The sequence below is a fragment of the Trichechus manatus genome, unplaced genomic scaffold, assembly GCF_000243295.1.
Source record: "Trichechus manatus latirostris isolate Lorelei unplaced genomic scaffold, TriManLat1.0 scaffold00088, whole genome shotgun sequence".
Classification (NCBI taxonomy): domain Eukaryota; kingdom Metazoa; phylum Chordata; class Mammalia; order Sirenia; family Trichechidae; genus Trichechus; species Trichechus manatus.
This window is the reverse complement of record NW_004444024.1, coordinates 8,373,643-8,387,431: the sequence shown is the minus strand read 5'-3', so window position 1 is coordinate 8,387,431 and position 13,789 is coordinate 8,373,643. Positions and strand designations below refer to the sequence as shown.

The window sequence follows — 13,789 nt, the reverse complement described above, 5'->3', positions numbered from 1 at the left end:
ATAAATTTAAAAAGGTCATTGTTTCCAGTTCAAACAAATGCAGATAACTGCGTTGGAAAAAAAGAGAGAAACTTGAAGATTCTGGCAGGCAATCCCTGCAGCCCCACGTCTCTCTCCCAACACCTTCACACCGTTATTCTGTCTGAATCCCACAGTCAGGGTCTCTTCGATTACTCTTACTTACCTATCAGAGACCTACCTTCTCCAGGAAGCCTTCTCTGGCATCCCACCCTTAAGCTCCGTCAGAGAACTAATTACCTTTTTGTGCAATTGTCTGTTTAGATGCCCGATATCCCACAACTGTGTCTTGAGCAGTGGCTGGGTCTTGAATTTCTCTGTGTTAAGAACTCAAGAATGGTTGATACCCTCAGGCTAATCCTCTCAACAACTGAGCCTTCCCCTGCAAACCTTCCCTCTGCATCAGTCACTCCTTGCCTTTCAAAGTTTTCCTCAGCATCAGCTGGGAACTTGTTAGAAATGAAGACTCTTTGAGAACCCCATTCCAACGGGGTAGCTTCAGCAATAACCCCTCCTCCTCAGTGCCACAGCCCCGCCCACCCTCATATCCTGGCCCCGCCCCCTGCCCCGCCTCCCTCACCCAGCCTCTAGCCCGCCGCCTCGGGGTCATAAGTACGCATGCTCCCTCTTAACCCCGTAACGTGATGACATAAGCGGCGTTGATGTGGTGACGTAGGGGCCGTAGCAGTCCGTGCTTTACCCCGGGGTTGGAGCGCAGGTTTAGAAATAGTGCGGGGCGGTGGGACGCCCTGACGGTCCTTGGTGCTTGGGATTGCTGGTTGTGCCGTCTCTATCCCGCCCTATCGGGGAGAGAGAAGAGGAGGAGAGGTTCTGTAGGGGCAGGGCTAGGGCCCCTGAAGGGAAAGGGAACAATCGAGGGGCTCTGAAGCGCCTGAGGGCCGGACTGCGGCCCGGAAGAGGGGAGCAGCTGAGAGGGTAGGAGAAGGTAGTGGCCCCCGCAGACAGTCTCAACACGCTCGGACAAGGGGTGGTCTAGGGACTAGGGCAGCTGCACTATGTTCGGGGCCGGGTGCCTGCTCCGAGCTCTGCGCTCCTGTTCTTCCGCTCCCTGCCCGAGACACAAACCTTCAGCCAAACTGAGCGTGCGGGACGCTCTCCGGGCTCAGAACACGAGTGGGGAGCGCGTTAAGGTCCAGGTTGGTGTATGGGGAAGGGAGTGGTTTTGTTTTTGGTGACTTACCCGGCACATACACATGTAGATTTGCCTTGCACTGTCGAATCAGACAGAACGACCACCAGGGAAAGTTAGGCATAGCTTGCGTCCTCCCTTTCCTTCTCTTCCTGGGTAGTTTTCAGAATACCTTTCCATGACAGTAAAGTGCTGGGGCTCTGCCTTTCATGATACGAGGGCACTACTTGTAAGTTTGTTAATCATACAGAAAAATATAAACGAACACGCCGCTTCGATCTTTATCCCTCGTAATGAATATCCTCAGTTACAAAATGAGTTGCCTTGAGCTAGCTCCTTGAGAGCAGAAACCATGTCTCGGTGTTCACACATGGCCGACAGTAAATACTTGTTCAAGTAAATCATGGCTTTTATTCATCTTTTAGCCGCCTCAGTTCCTAAGATGGGGCTTTGTATGTAATATGTGTTTAATAAATTAGAAGAATGGAGTGTAGCAATTTGAAAGCTGTGGAGTCAAGCTGCCTAGGTTTAAATCTCCTCTGCCACTTGTTATAGGCATGTCACTTATGTGCTCTAAATCTCGGTTTCCTTCTATGAAAATGGAGATAATAGTCCTTACCTCGTAGGGTCCTGAAGGTTAAATGAGATAATACGTATAAGGCATTTAGAGCAGAGCCTGACCCACAGTCAGTAAATGTTAGCTGCTATTATTTATTTATCTTGCTAATAACATTTGCAACAGCTTCACATAACCACCCCCCCCCTTAAAGGGGCAGGGAAGGTGTTTTTTTCCTATTAGTTTGCTGAAATACTCATAGTGATCTGGTTTTGTTGTCCTCAGGTATCCCTTGCTTTTTAGCAGTATGACCAGTCCACCTTTGAATTTCTTTGCATTTCATATTCTTTCCATGATTCAAATCAAACCCTTTTCTTGCATAAATCTATTAACTGGACAGACATTAATGGGACATTCTGTGTGCTAGTCAAGAGAGGATTCAAAGATGAAAAGAACAGATCCTACTACCTAGGTTAAAGGCTTTCAGTTTGGTGCTGTTTGGTCCAATAAGGTAGCCACTAGCCATTGTGGCTCTGAGCACTTGAAATGTGGCTAGTCTGAATTCAGATGTGCTGTGTGAAATACACACCAATTTCAGAAACAAAAGAGAATGTAAACTATACTTTTATATTGATTACATGTTGATAATATTTTAGATTATGGGCGAAATAAAATACTAAAATTAATTTTACCTGTTTCCTATTACTTAATGTGGCTACTAAAAAATTTTAAATTACATATGTGGCTCACATAATATTTCTGTTGGAAAACTCTGGTGTAGTTATTAAGACAAACAGTTACAGCAATGTGATAAGTATTAGTGTTATAAATAAAGAACTATGGGAAAACAGAGAAGGAAGTCCATAGCTGTGTGAGGTAGTCAGGGAAGATGTATTGCACGAGGTGACATTTCAACTGAGTCTTGATGGATTTATTCCCCAGCCAGAGGAACTGGTGATGGGGTAGAAATAGCATTCCAGAAAAGCTTGATGAGAGCATGGACTTTGAAGTAAGAACTGTATTTGAATCCCATTGCTACTGCTTGGTAACTGTGTGACCTTGGCTATTGAGAGAGGTTATCCTAACTTCTTTAAATATGTTTCTTCATTTCCAAAATGATAATATCCACCTCATTAGGTTCTTGTGAGGGTTAAGTAGCATAATATTTATAAAAATCTTAACAGAGCCCACCCCATTGCCGTTGAGTCAAATTCCAACTCAGTGACCCTGTAGGACAGAGTAGAACTGCCCCATAGGATTTCCAAAACTGTAAATCTTTACAGAAGCAGATTGCCACATCTTTCTCCTACGATGTGCCTGGGTTCAAACCACTGACCTTTCGGTTAGCAGCCGAGGCTTAACCACTGCGCCACCAGGGCTCCTTGCTTAGAATAGATGCACATAAAAATTCCTCAGTAAATGTTAACTTTTACTAACAAGTAGAAAGTAAGAGAGATGTGATTTGGAAATTACATCTGATTGAGCGTGACCAAAAAGCAGGTGCCTTTAGAGAAGCATGGTGAGATGAAACTGGAAAGGTAGTCTTGTTCCATATCATGAAGAGCTTTTGTATATGGGGCAGAGGCAATTAATTCAGTGAAGTCCTAGGCAAAGAACAAGGGCTTTCTAGTCAAATATACTTGGGTTCAAATTCAGGCTCTTCCCTTTACTAACAGTGTGACATTCAGCTAGTTAATTTAACTTCTCTGAGCCTCAGTTTCCTCATTTGTAAGATGGGAATATTGATAATCCATAGAGTTGTTGTGTGGAGGAAAGGAGACAGTATATGAAGAAGGTAGTAAAATGCTTGTGGAATAGTAGATGTTCAATGAATTCATTGAAAAACATTTATGGATTATCTGCTGTGTGGCTGGCAATACCCTTCAAAGCAACTAAAACATGGTTCCTTCCCTCAAAGCATTGTTGTTAGGTGCTGTCATGTTGGTTCCGACTCATAGTTGCCCTGTGTACAGCAGAACAAAACACTGCCCGGTCCTTCGCCATCCTCACAATCATTGTTATGCTTGAGCTCACTGTTGTAGCCACTGTGTTATTCCGTCTCCTTGAGGATCGTCCTCTTTTTCACTGAGCGTTTACTCTGCCAAGCATGATGTCCTTTTCCAGGGGCTGGGCTTTCCTGATAACAAGTCCAAAGTATGTGAGATGAAGTCTTGTCATCCTTGCTTCGAATGAGCATTCTGGCTATACGTCTTCCAAGACAGATCTGTTTATTCTTTGGCAGTCCATAGTATATTCAATATTCTTTGCCAACACCATAATTCAAAGGCATCAATTCTTCTTCGGTCTTCCTTATTCATTGTCCAGCTTTCCCATCTGTATGCCGTGATTGAAAACATCATGTCTTGGAACAGGTGCTCCTTAGTCCTTAAAGTGACATCTTTCCTTTTTAACACTTTAAAGAGATCTTTTGCAGCAGATTTGCCCAATGAAACGTGTTGTTTGATTTCTTTCTTTTTTAATTATTGTGCTTTAGGTGAAAGTTTACAGCTCAAGTTAATTTATCATTCAAAAATTTATACACATATTTTGTGACATTGGTTGCAGTCCCCACAATGTGACAGCATCCTCCCCCTTTCCACCCTGGGTTCCCTGTGTCCATTCCAATCCCTTCCTGCCATCTTATCCTGCTTTCAGACAGGAGCTGCCCATTTGGTCCCCTATATCTGATTGAACTGAGAAGCACGTTCCTCACATGTATTATTTTTTGTTTCATGTTGTTGTTAGGTGCCATCAAGTCGGTTCTAACTCCTAGCAACCCTATGTACTACAGAACAAAACGCTGCCTGGTCCTGTGCCATGCTCACAATCATTGTTATGCTTGAGCCCATTGTTGCAGCCACTGTGTCAATCCATCTCACTGAGGGTCTTCTTCTTTTTTGCTGACCCTGTATTTTACAAGCATGATGTCCTTCTCCAGGCACTGATCCCTCCTGACAACATGTGCAAAGTATGTAAGACATAGTCTGGCCATCCTTGCTTCTAAGGAGCGTTCTGGCTATACTTCCTCCAAGACAGATTTGTTCGTTCTTTTGGCAGTCCATGGTATATTCAATATTCTTCGCCAATACCACAATTCAAAGGCGTCAGTTCTTCTTCCGTCTTCCTTATTCATTGTTCAGCTTTTGCATGCATATGATGTAATTGAAAATACCACGGCTTGGGTCAGGTGCACCTTAGTCTTCAAGGTGACATCTTTGCTTTTCAACACTTTAAAGAGATCTTTTGCCGCAGATTTGCCCAGTGCAATGGGTCTTTTGATTTCTTGACTGCTGTTTCCCTGGGTGTTGATTGTGGATCCAAGTAAAATGAAATCTTTGATAACTTCAATCTTTTCTCCATTTATCATGATGTTGCTTATCGGTCCAGTTGTGAGGATTTTTGTTTTCTTTATGTTGACATATAATCCATACTGAGGGCTATAGTCTTTGATCTTCAACAGTAAGTGCTTCAAGTCTTCTTCACTTTCAGCAAGCAAGGTTGTGTCATCTGCATATCGCAGGTTGTTACTGAGTCTTCCTTCAATCCTGATGCTCGTTCTTCTTCATATAGTCCAGCTTCTCGGATTATTTGCTCAGCATAGAGATTGAATAGGTATGGTGAAAGGATACAACCCTGACGCACACCTTTCCTGACTTTAAAGCACACAGTATCCCCTTGTTCTGTCTAAACAACTGCCTCTTGATCTGTGTACAGGTTCCTCATGAACACAATTAAGTGTTCCTGGAATTCCCATTCTTCACAATGTTATCCATAATTTGTTATGATCTACACAGTCGAATGCCTTTGCGTAGTCAATAAAACTCAGGTAAACATCTTTCTGGTATTCTCTGCTTTCAGCCAGGATCCATCTGACATCACCAGTGATATCCCTGGTTCCATGTCCTCTTCTGAATCTGGCCTGAATTTTAGGCAGTTCCCTGTCAAAATACTGCTGAGGCTGCTTTTGAACAATCTTCAGCAAAATTTTACTCGCATGTGATATTAGTGATATTGTTTGATAATTTCCGCATTCGGTTGGATCACCTTACTTAGGAATAGGCATAAAAATGGATCTCTTCCAGTCAGTTGGCCAGGTAGCTATCTTCCAAATTTCTTGGTGTAGACGAGTGAGCACTTCCAGCACTGCATCCATTTGTGGAAACATCTCAATTGATATTCCGTCAGTTCCTGGAGCCTTGTTTTCACCAGTGCCTTCAGTGCAGCTTGGACTTCTTCCTTCAGTACCGTCAGTTCCTGATCATATGCTACCTCTTTGAAATGGTTGAACGTTGACCAATTCTTTTTGGTATAATGACTCTGTGTATTCCTTCCATCTTCTTTTGATGCTTCCCGGGTCGTTTAATATTTTCCCCATAGAATCCTTCAGTATTGCAACTCGAGGCTTAAATTTTTTCTTCAGTTCTTTCAGGTTGAGAAATGCCAAGTGTGTTCTTCCCTTTTGGTTTTCTATCTCCAGCTCTTTGCACATGTCATTATAATACTCTACTTTGTCTTCTTGAGCCACCCTTTGAAATCTTCTGTTCAGTTCTATGGTTTTATAGTCCTGTCTAATCTTTGTCTGAAGAGTAGGCTTTGGGAATGGTTTTGTTCCGGGTTAATAGAGCTTCTGAGGGCCATAGTTTCAGGGGTTCCTCTAGTGTCTGTCAGACCGTTAAGTCTGGTCTTTTTATGTGAATGTAAATTCTGTTCTACATGTTTCTCCTTCTCTGTCCAGGATTTTCTGTTGTGTTCCCTGTCAGGGCAGTCATTGGTGGTAGCTGGGCACCATCTAGTTCTTCAGGTTTCAGGCTGATGAAGTCTGTGGTTCATTTGGTCCTTTAGCCCTTTGGGCTAGTATTTTCCTTGTGTCTTTGGGTTTCTTGATTCTACTTTGCTTCGAGTGGGATGGGACCAACAGATATATCTTAGATGACTACTTGCAAGCTTTTAAGACCCCAGACGCTACTCACCGAAGTGGGATGTAGAACATTTTATTTATAAACAGTGTTATGCCACTTGACCTAGATGTCCCCTGAAACTGTGGTCCCCAGTCCTAGCTACTCTGTCCCTCAAAGTGTTGGAATGTGTGTAGGAAACTAGAGTGTTCTGTGTATGTCTCTGTGTATGTCTCTGTATATGTCTATGAGGTCAAGTTTCTTGATTGTGGCATTTAGATCTTCCATATCTTTATTGAGTTTCTTTCTAGATGTTCTGTCCTTCACCAAAAGTGGTGCATTGAAGTCTCCTACTATTATTGTGGAGCTGTCTCTCTTTTCAATGCTGTTAGAGTTTGTTTTATGTATTTTGGAGCCTTGTCATTGGGTGCGTATAGATTTATTATGGTTATGTCCTCTTGGTTTATTGACCCTTTAATCATTATATAGTGTCCTTCCTTATCCTTTGTGGTGGATTTTGCTTTAAAGTCTATTTTGTCAGAGATTAATATGGCCACTCCTGCTCTTTTGTTGTCGTTGTTTGCTTGATATATTTTTTTTCCATCCTTTGAGTTTTAGTTTGTGTGTGTCTTTGTGTCAGAAGTGTGTCTCTTGTAGACAGCATATAGACAGATAGTGTTTTTTAATAAGTTCTGCCACTCTCTGTGACTTCATTAGTGCATTTAATCCATTTACATTCAGCATAATTATTGATATGAGTTCACTGCTATCATTTTGATGGTGTGTGTGTGTGTGTGTGTGTGTGTGTGTGTGTGTGTGTTGACAGTTTCTTTGTTCCACTTATATTTTTGTGCTGAATTTTTTTTCTTTATTTTCTTTTCATCTTTTTCATTATTGTTGATTTTGTGTTTGCTGAGTCTTTGTATTTTTCTTATTTTTTATTTTGATGGGTAGGTTTGTTAGCTTCCTTTGTGGTTACCTTGAAATTTGCCTTTATTTTTCTAAGTTTAAACCAATCTTTTATTTCTTGATATCGCCTTAACTTCTTCTCCGTATGGAAGTTCTATGAGTACACTGTTTATTCCCTCTTTTTTGTTTTGACGTTGTCATTGTTTACATATTGACGTCTCTGTTTCCCTATTTTCAGTCTTTTAGCTTTGATTTGTTTTTGTGAATTCCCTGTCTGGGTTGATAACTGGTTGATCTGTCCTATGTTCTAGTCTTAGATTGTAGTCTGAAATTGTTGGCTCTCTACCTGGAGGATTCCCTTTACTATTTCTTGCAATTTTGGTTTGGTTTTTACAAATTCCTTTAACTTCTCTTTATCTGGAATGACGTAACTTTGCCATCATATTTGAGAGACAGTTTTCCTGGATATATAATTCTTGGCTGGCAATTTTTTTCCTTCAAGGCTTTATAAATGTCATCCTATTGCCTTCTTGCCTGCATAGTTTCTGCTGAGTAGTCAGAGTTTAGTCTTATTACTTCTCCTTTGTAGGTAGCTTTTCATTTAGCCCTAGCTGCTCTGAAGATTCTATCTTTGTCTTTGGTTTTGGCAAGTTTGATTATGATATGTCTTGGTGACTTACTTTTGGGTTCTACCCTGTATAGTGTTCGATAAGCTTCTCGGATAGATATCTTCTCATCTTTCATGATATCAGGGAAGTTTTCTGCCAGCAAATCTTCAACAATTTTCTCTGTGTTTTGTGTTATCCCCCACCCCGCCCTGTTCTGGTACTCCAATCACTCGTAGGTTTTTCCTCTTAATAGTGTCCCACATAATTCTTAGGTTTTCTTCATTTTTAAAAAATTCTTTTTTCTGATTTTTCCTCAAATAAATTGATGTCAAGGATTTATCTTCAGTCTCACTAATTCTAACTTCCATTGCCTCAGTTCTGCTCCTTCTATTGACTTGTCTGATTCTGAAATTTTATTATTAATCTTTTGGATTTCTAGTTGCTGTCTCTGTATGGATTTTATCAGCCTGTTAATTTTGTTGTTTTGTTCTTGTATTGTTTTCCTGAATTCCACTATTGCTTTGTCTGTGTGTTCCTTGGTTTGGTCTGAGTTTTGCCTAATCTCTTTCCTGATCTCTTGGAGTGCTCTTATGTTAGTCTTTGGAATTCTGTCTCAGGTAGTTCCATTACCTTGTCTTCCTCCGGAAGGTTTCCTAGTTCTTTATTTCGGTCACTTGCTGAAGCCATCTTGACCTGCTTCTTTATATGATTGGTATTGACTGTTGTCTCTGAGGCATCAGTAAGTTGTTTATTTATTGTATGTTTGTTTACTGTGTCCTAGCTTTTCGTTTTGTTTTGATATGCCCAAGTAGGCTGGACATGTGAGCTACTTTGGTTATTGGTATCTTTGAAGCTCTCACATCCTGTCTCCAGGTGGTCAGAGCAGCTACTAGGTGTGTGAGCCCAGGAGTCTGTTCACTTTTCTCGTGTGGGTTTGACACAGGTGTCTAGGTTGTCAGTCACCGAGTGTGTGATGCAGACTCTCACCTACAGTCCTAGACGGGGAGGGCTACAAAAGGGTGTTCGGAAGCAGTCCAGATATCTGACTGTAGTAGGGGGCTATGTGTGGAGAAAGGCAGGGGGCTGATGGCTGCCCCTGGGTGCCTGGGTGGAGGGCATGTCCCTGTCCCCTAGAGCAAATAGTGGGGGGGGGGGTACTGCAGCCAGTCCTTGGGCCTCCGGTGCTGTTGGCTGGAGGGACTGGGAGGCATCACTTATTCTCAGACCCCTGTCATGAATGGCTAGATGGAGTGGGTGGTACTGTCAGCCCTCAGGCTCCGGGTGTGGGTGGGTGAGGCCCCTGTTTAAGGGGCAGGGCGGTGTCAAATGTCATGAATATGCAGCACCCCCTCGACTGATACAGTTGAAAATGGGCTTCAGGTGTATGCCCTGCTGTTTTATGCTAATGAGGGCATGCAGCGTTGAATTGGCACACAGGTCTAGGCAAGGGTGAAGGATGCTGCAAGTCCATGGACCCCTTATGCCAGTGGCTAGGCAAAGGGGTAAGGCCTGCCAACCTGCCCTGAGTTCCTGGCTTAGGGTGCGTGGCAGTTGTTGAATACTGCCGGACTGGTGTCGGAGTGGAGCAGGTTTGTGTGTAGGTGAGGGGAAGGAAATACTTTTCGGCTTTGAAACTCTGGGAGACAGAGGGGTTATTTTGCCACTGCATACGATAGATTAGAACCTTGCACTTAACTTTTGCAGGTCTAATGTCACTCCTAGTTGGTTCTGGAGGTGCCTGCAGATTCCTTGCTGCTTGGCCGTGCCCAATGTTGTGGGGCTTATCTTTGGATGTTGCACTTGCTTCAGCATGTGTGCACTGCACAGACTCAACTAGCAGGGTGCTGATGATCTCACGATCTGTACTTCTCCAGTGTAATTGTTTGTCCTCCCACCTGCTGCTCAGTTCAATTCTTCAGCTTTGTCTTCGATGATTAGGGTTCCTAGGTTGTCATATATAATCAATGAACTTGTTTTTTTGGGTCTTTGTTGTAAGAGGGAAGACAGGAAGTGTCTGTCTATTCCACCATCTTGGCTCCACTTCTCACATAGTTTGCTTTCTTGACCGCTGTTTCAATAGGCATTGATTGTGGATCCAAGTAAGATGAAGTCCTTGACAACTTCAGTATTTTCTTCATTTATCATGATGTTGCTTATAGGTCCAGTTGTGAGGATTTTTGTTTTCTTTATGCTGAGGCGTAATCCATACTGGAGGCTGTAATCTTTGATCTTCATCAATAAGTGCTTCAAGACCTCTTCACTTTCAGCAAGCAAGGTGTGTCATCTGCATATCGCAGGTTGTTAATGAGTCTTCTTCCAATCCTGATACTGCGTTCTTCTTCATATAGTCCAGCTTCTCAGATTATTTACTAAACATACAGATTGAATAAGTAAGGTGAAAGGATGCAACCCTGACACACACCTTTTCTGACTTTAAACCACTCAGTATCCTCTTGTTGTGTTCGAAAGGCTACCTCTTGGTTTATGTACAGGTTCCTCATGAGCACAATGAAGTGTTCTGGAACTCCCATTCTTCACAGTGTTATCCATAATTTGTTATGATCCACACAGTCAAACGTCTTTGCATAGTCAGTAAAACACAGGTAAACATCTTTCTGGTATTCTCTGCTTTCAGTCAGGATCCATCTGACATCAGCAGTGATAACCCTTGTTCCTTGCCCTCTTCTGAATCTGGCTTGAATTTTTGGTAGTTCCCTGTCGATATACTGCTACAACCACTTTTGAATGATCTTCAGCAAAATTTTACTTGTGTGTGATAGTGATGATATTGTTTGATAATTTCCGTATTCTGTTGGATCACCTTTCTTTGGAATGGGTACAAATATGGATCTCTTTCAGTCGGTTGGCCAAGTAGCTGTCTTCCAAATTTCTTTCATAGATGAGTGAACACTTCCAGTGCTGCATCCATTTGTTGAAACATCTCAATTGATACTCCGTCAATTCCTGGAGACTTGTTTTTTGCCAGTGCTTTCAGTGTAAGTTAGACCTCTTCCTTCAGTACCATCGGTTCTTCATCACATGCTACCTCCTGAAATTGTTGAGTATCGACAAATTCTTTTTGGTACAGTGACTCTATGTATTCCTTCCATCTTCTTTTGATACTTCCTGCATTGTTTAGTATTGTCCCCATAGAATCCTTTAATGTTGCAACACAAGGCTGAATTTTTTCTTCAGTTCTGTCAGCTTGAGAAATGCTGAGTGTGTTTGACTCTGAGTATATCCCACCTGAATTTTTAGACCATCTCAAGAATAGATTTAATACATTGAACACTAATGACCAAAGACCAGACAAGTTGTTGTGGAATGACATCAAGGACATCATACATGAAGAAAACAAGAGGTCATTAAAAAGACTGGAAAGAAAAGACCAAAATGGTTGTCAGAAGAGACTCAGAAAGTTACTCTTGAACGTAGAGTAGCTAAAGAGAAAAGAAGAAATGATAAAGGTAAAAGAACTGAACAGAAGATTTCAAAGGTTGGCTCAAGAAGACAGAGTAAAGTATTATAATGAAATGTGCAAAGACTTGGAGATATAAATCCAAAAGGGAAGAACATGCTTAGCATTTCTCAAGCTGAAAGAACAGAAGAAAAAATTCAAGCCTCAAAGCATTATGGATCTGCAAAAAAATGTTAAAAACCAAACTCATTGCCATCGAGTCAATTACTACTCATAGCTACCCTATAGGACAGAGTAGAACTGCCCCTATGGGGTTTCCAAGGGTGTAAATAAGGAAGCTGACTGCCACATCTTTCTCCTGTGGAGTGGCTGGTGGGTTCAAACCACCGACATTTCGATTAGCAGCTGAGTGCTTTAACTACTGTGCCACCAGGGCTCCTCAAATAAATGATAGAGGGGCTTTAATAAAAGTGTCTATAGGGTTTTGTAAGTAAGAGTAATTGAAAGTAAGAGTCAATACAGTTTTTTGAAGTCATATCATCTGTTACTTTTATCCAGCATGTTTAATGGTAAATGCCTGTCCCTACTCGTTTACTTTATGCTTATGGGATTTTTCACAACTGCTCAGTGTCTACTAGAAGAACATTCTTAACTGTGCTAGTTAAGTTGGGTGTTACCTGAGGACTGTTTTTAGTGTTACTGGTCTACTTGAAGACATCTCACTTGTACTCATGATGTACCTGTCATTTAAATCCAGAGTGTCTTGAAAGTTTATTCATTATTATTATGTTCATAATGAGAAGTTTTTTGAGAACTCTTTTTGTGTGATATTTTGTAAAAGGAAAAAAAAATTCTTAAGGATGTTTCTAGTCTATAAAGACATAATCCCTTTCAGGAAATTTGATATAAAAGGAGAAAGTTACAGGCACCAAGATATGTACCCTGTTATTCATAATGCAGAATTACCAAACAGTATCATTAATATCACATACAAATAAAATTTTGCTGAAGATAATTCAAAAATGGTTGTGGGGTATATCGACAGGGAACCGTCAAAAATTCAAGCTGGATTCAGAGAGGACATGGGACAAATTATATCATTGCTGATGTCAGATGGATCCTGGCTGAAAGCAGAGAATACCAAAAAGATGTTTACCTGAGTTTTATTGACTATGTAGAGACATTCGACTGTGTGGATGATAACAAATTATGGATAACATTGCAAAGAATGGAAATTCCAGAACACTTAATTGTACTCATACGGAACCTGTACATAGACCAAGAGGCAGTCTTTCTAACAGAACAAAGGAATACTGTGTGTTTTAAAGTCAGGCTTGTATCCTTTCACCATACTTACTCAGTCTGTATGCTAAACAAATAATCCAAGAAGCTGGACTATATGAAGAACAGGGCATCAGGATTGGAGGAAGACTCATTAACAACGTGTGATATGCAGATGACATAACCTTGCTTGCTGAAAGTGAGGAGGACTTGAAGCACTTACTGATGAAGATCAAAGACTACAGCCTTCAGTGTGGATTGCACCTCAACATAGAGAAAACAAAAATGCTCACAACTGGACAGCAGTGCAATGGATCACTTTTGTGTGGCCTTTCTCGCCATGGTCTTGTAACTCTCACCCAGGTGGTTGAGTGGGACTGTGCAAATACATAATTGTGGCTCACCAAGGGGCTTGGTCAGTTTTGCCATCCGCTGGGCTTGAAATAAGCCATTCCAGAGGCAAGAAAGAAAGGATCTCACCACCACCAAGTAAGAAGGGCCAAGAGCAGAGTATGTCCTTTGGACCTGAGATCCCTGCACTGAGAAGCTCCTAGAACCAGGAGACAGAGAGAGAGAGAGAGAGAGCTGTAATGCTGAAGACGGTGAGAAGCAGTGGCAGAGAAACAGCAGCAGGAGAGACCATCAGGAGATGGCTCAGTGGGCGTCTCAGCCCATGGTCCGAGAAAGCTGAGTGCCTTTGGGCTGAGGCTTACTGGCCAAGTGGGGTGCGCCTGGGCACTTATTGGCAGAGCTAAAAGAGCTTTGTAACACTTGCCTGACCAGGGCAGAGGCCAAGGTGCTAAAAGAGCTTTGTAACACTTGCCTTAGCAGGGCAGAGGCTGAGGGGCCAGAGATAGGTGTGCCTGTGGCTCAGCTGGGAAGAGGCTGTCCTGATGGAAGAACTGTGTCCTAAGTGTTCCTCAACCAGAATTGTAACCTATTAATTCCCTAATA

General features: G+C 42.0%; 1 protein-coding gene across 3 annotated transcripts in view; it reads left to right on the top strand.

Annotated features, from left to right (window-relative positions):
- The first annotated feature begins 993 nt into the window (after window positions 1-993).
- NARS2 (asparaginyl-tRNA synthetase 2, mitochondrial) overlaps window positions 994-13,789 on the top strand; it is a 170,320-nt gene continuing 157,524 nt past the window's right edge. For 2 of the 3 annotated variants that reach the window (XM_023736598.1, XM_004382005.2), the window contains exon 1: window positions 994-1,175. In XM_023736598.1, coding sequence (XP_023592366.1) covers window positions 1,035-1,175 — 141 coding nt within the window. In that variant the 5' untranslated portion in view covers window positions 994-1,034. Of the gene's footprint in view, window positions 1,398-13,789 lie in introns of all 3 variants that reach the window. The other variant, XM_023736599.1, reaches the window with a different exon arrangement.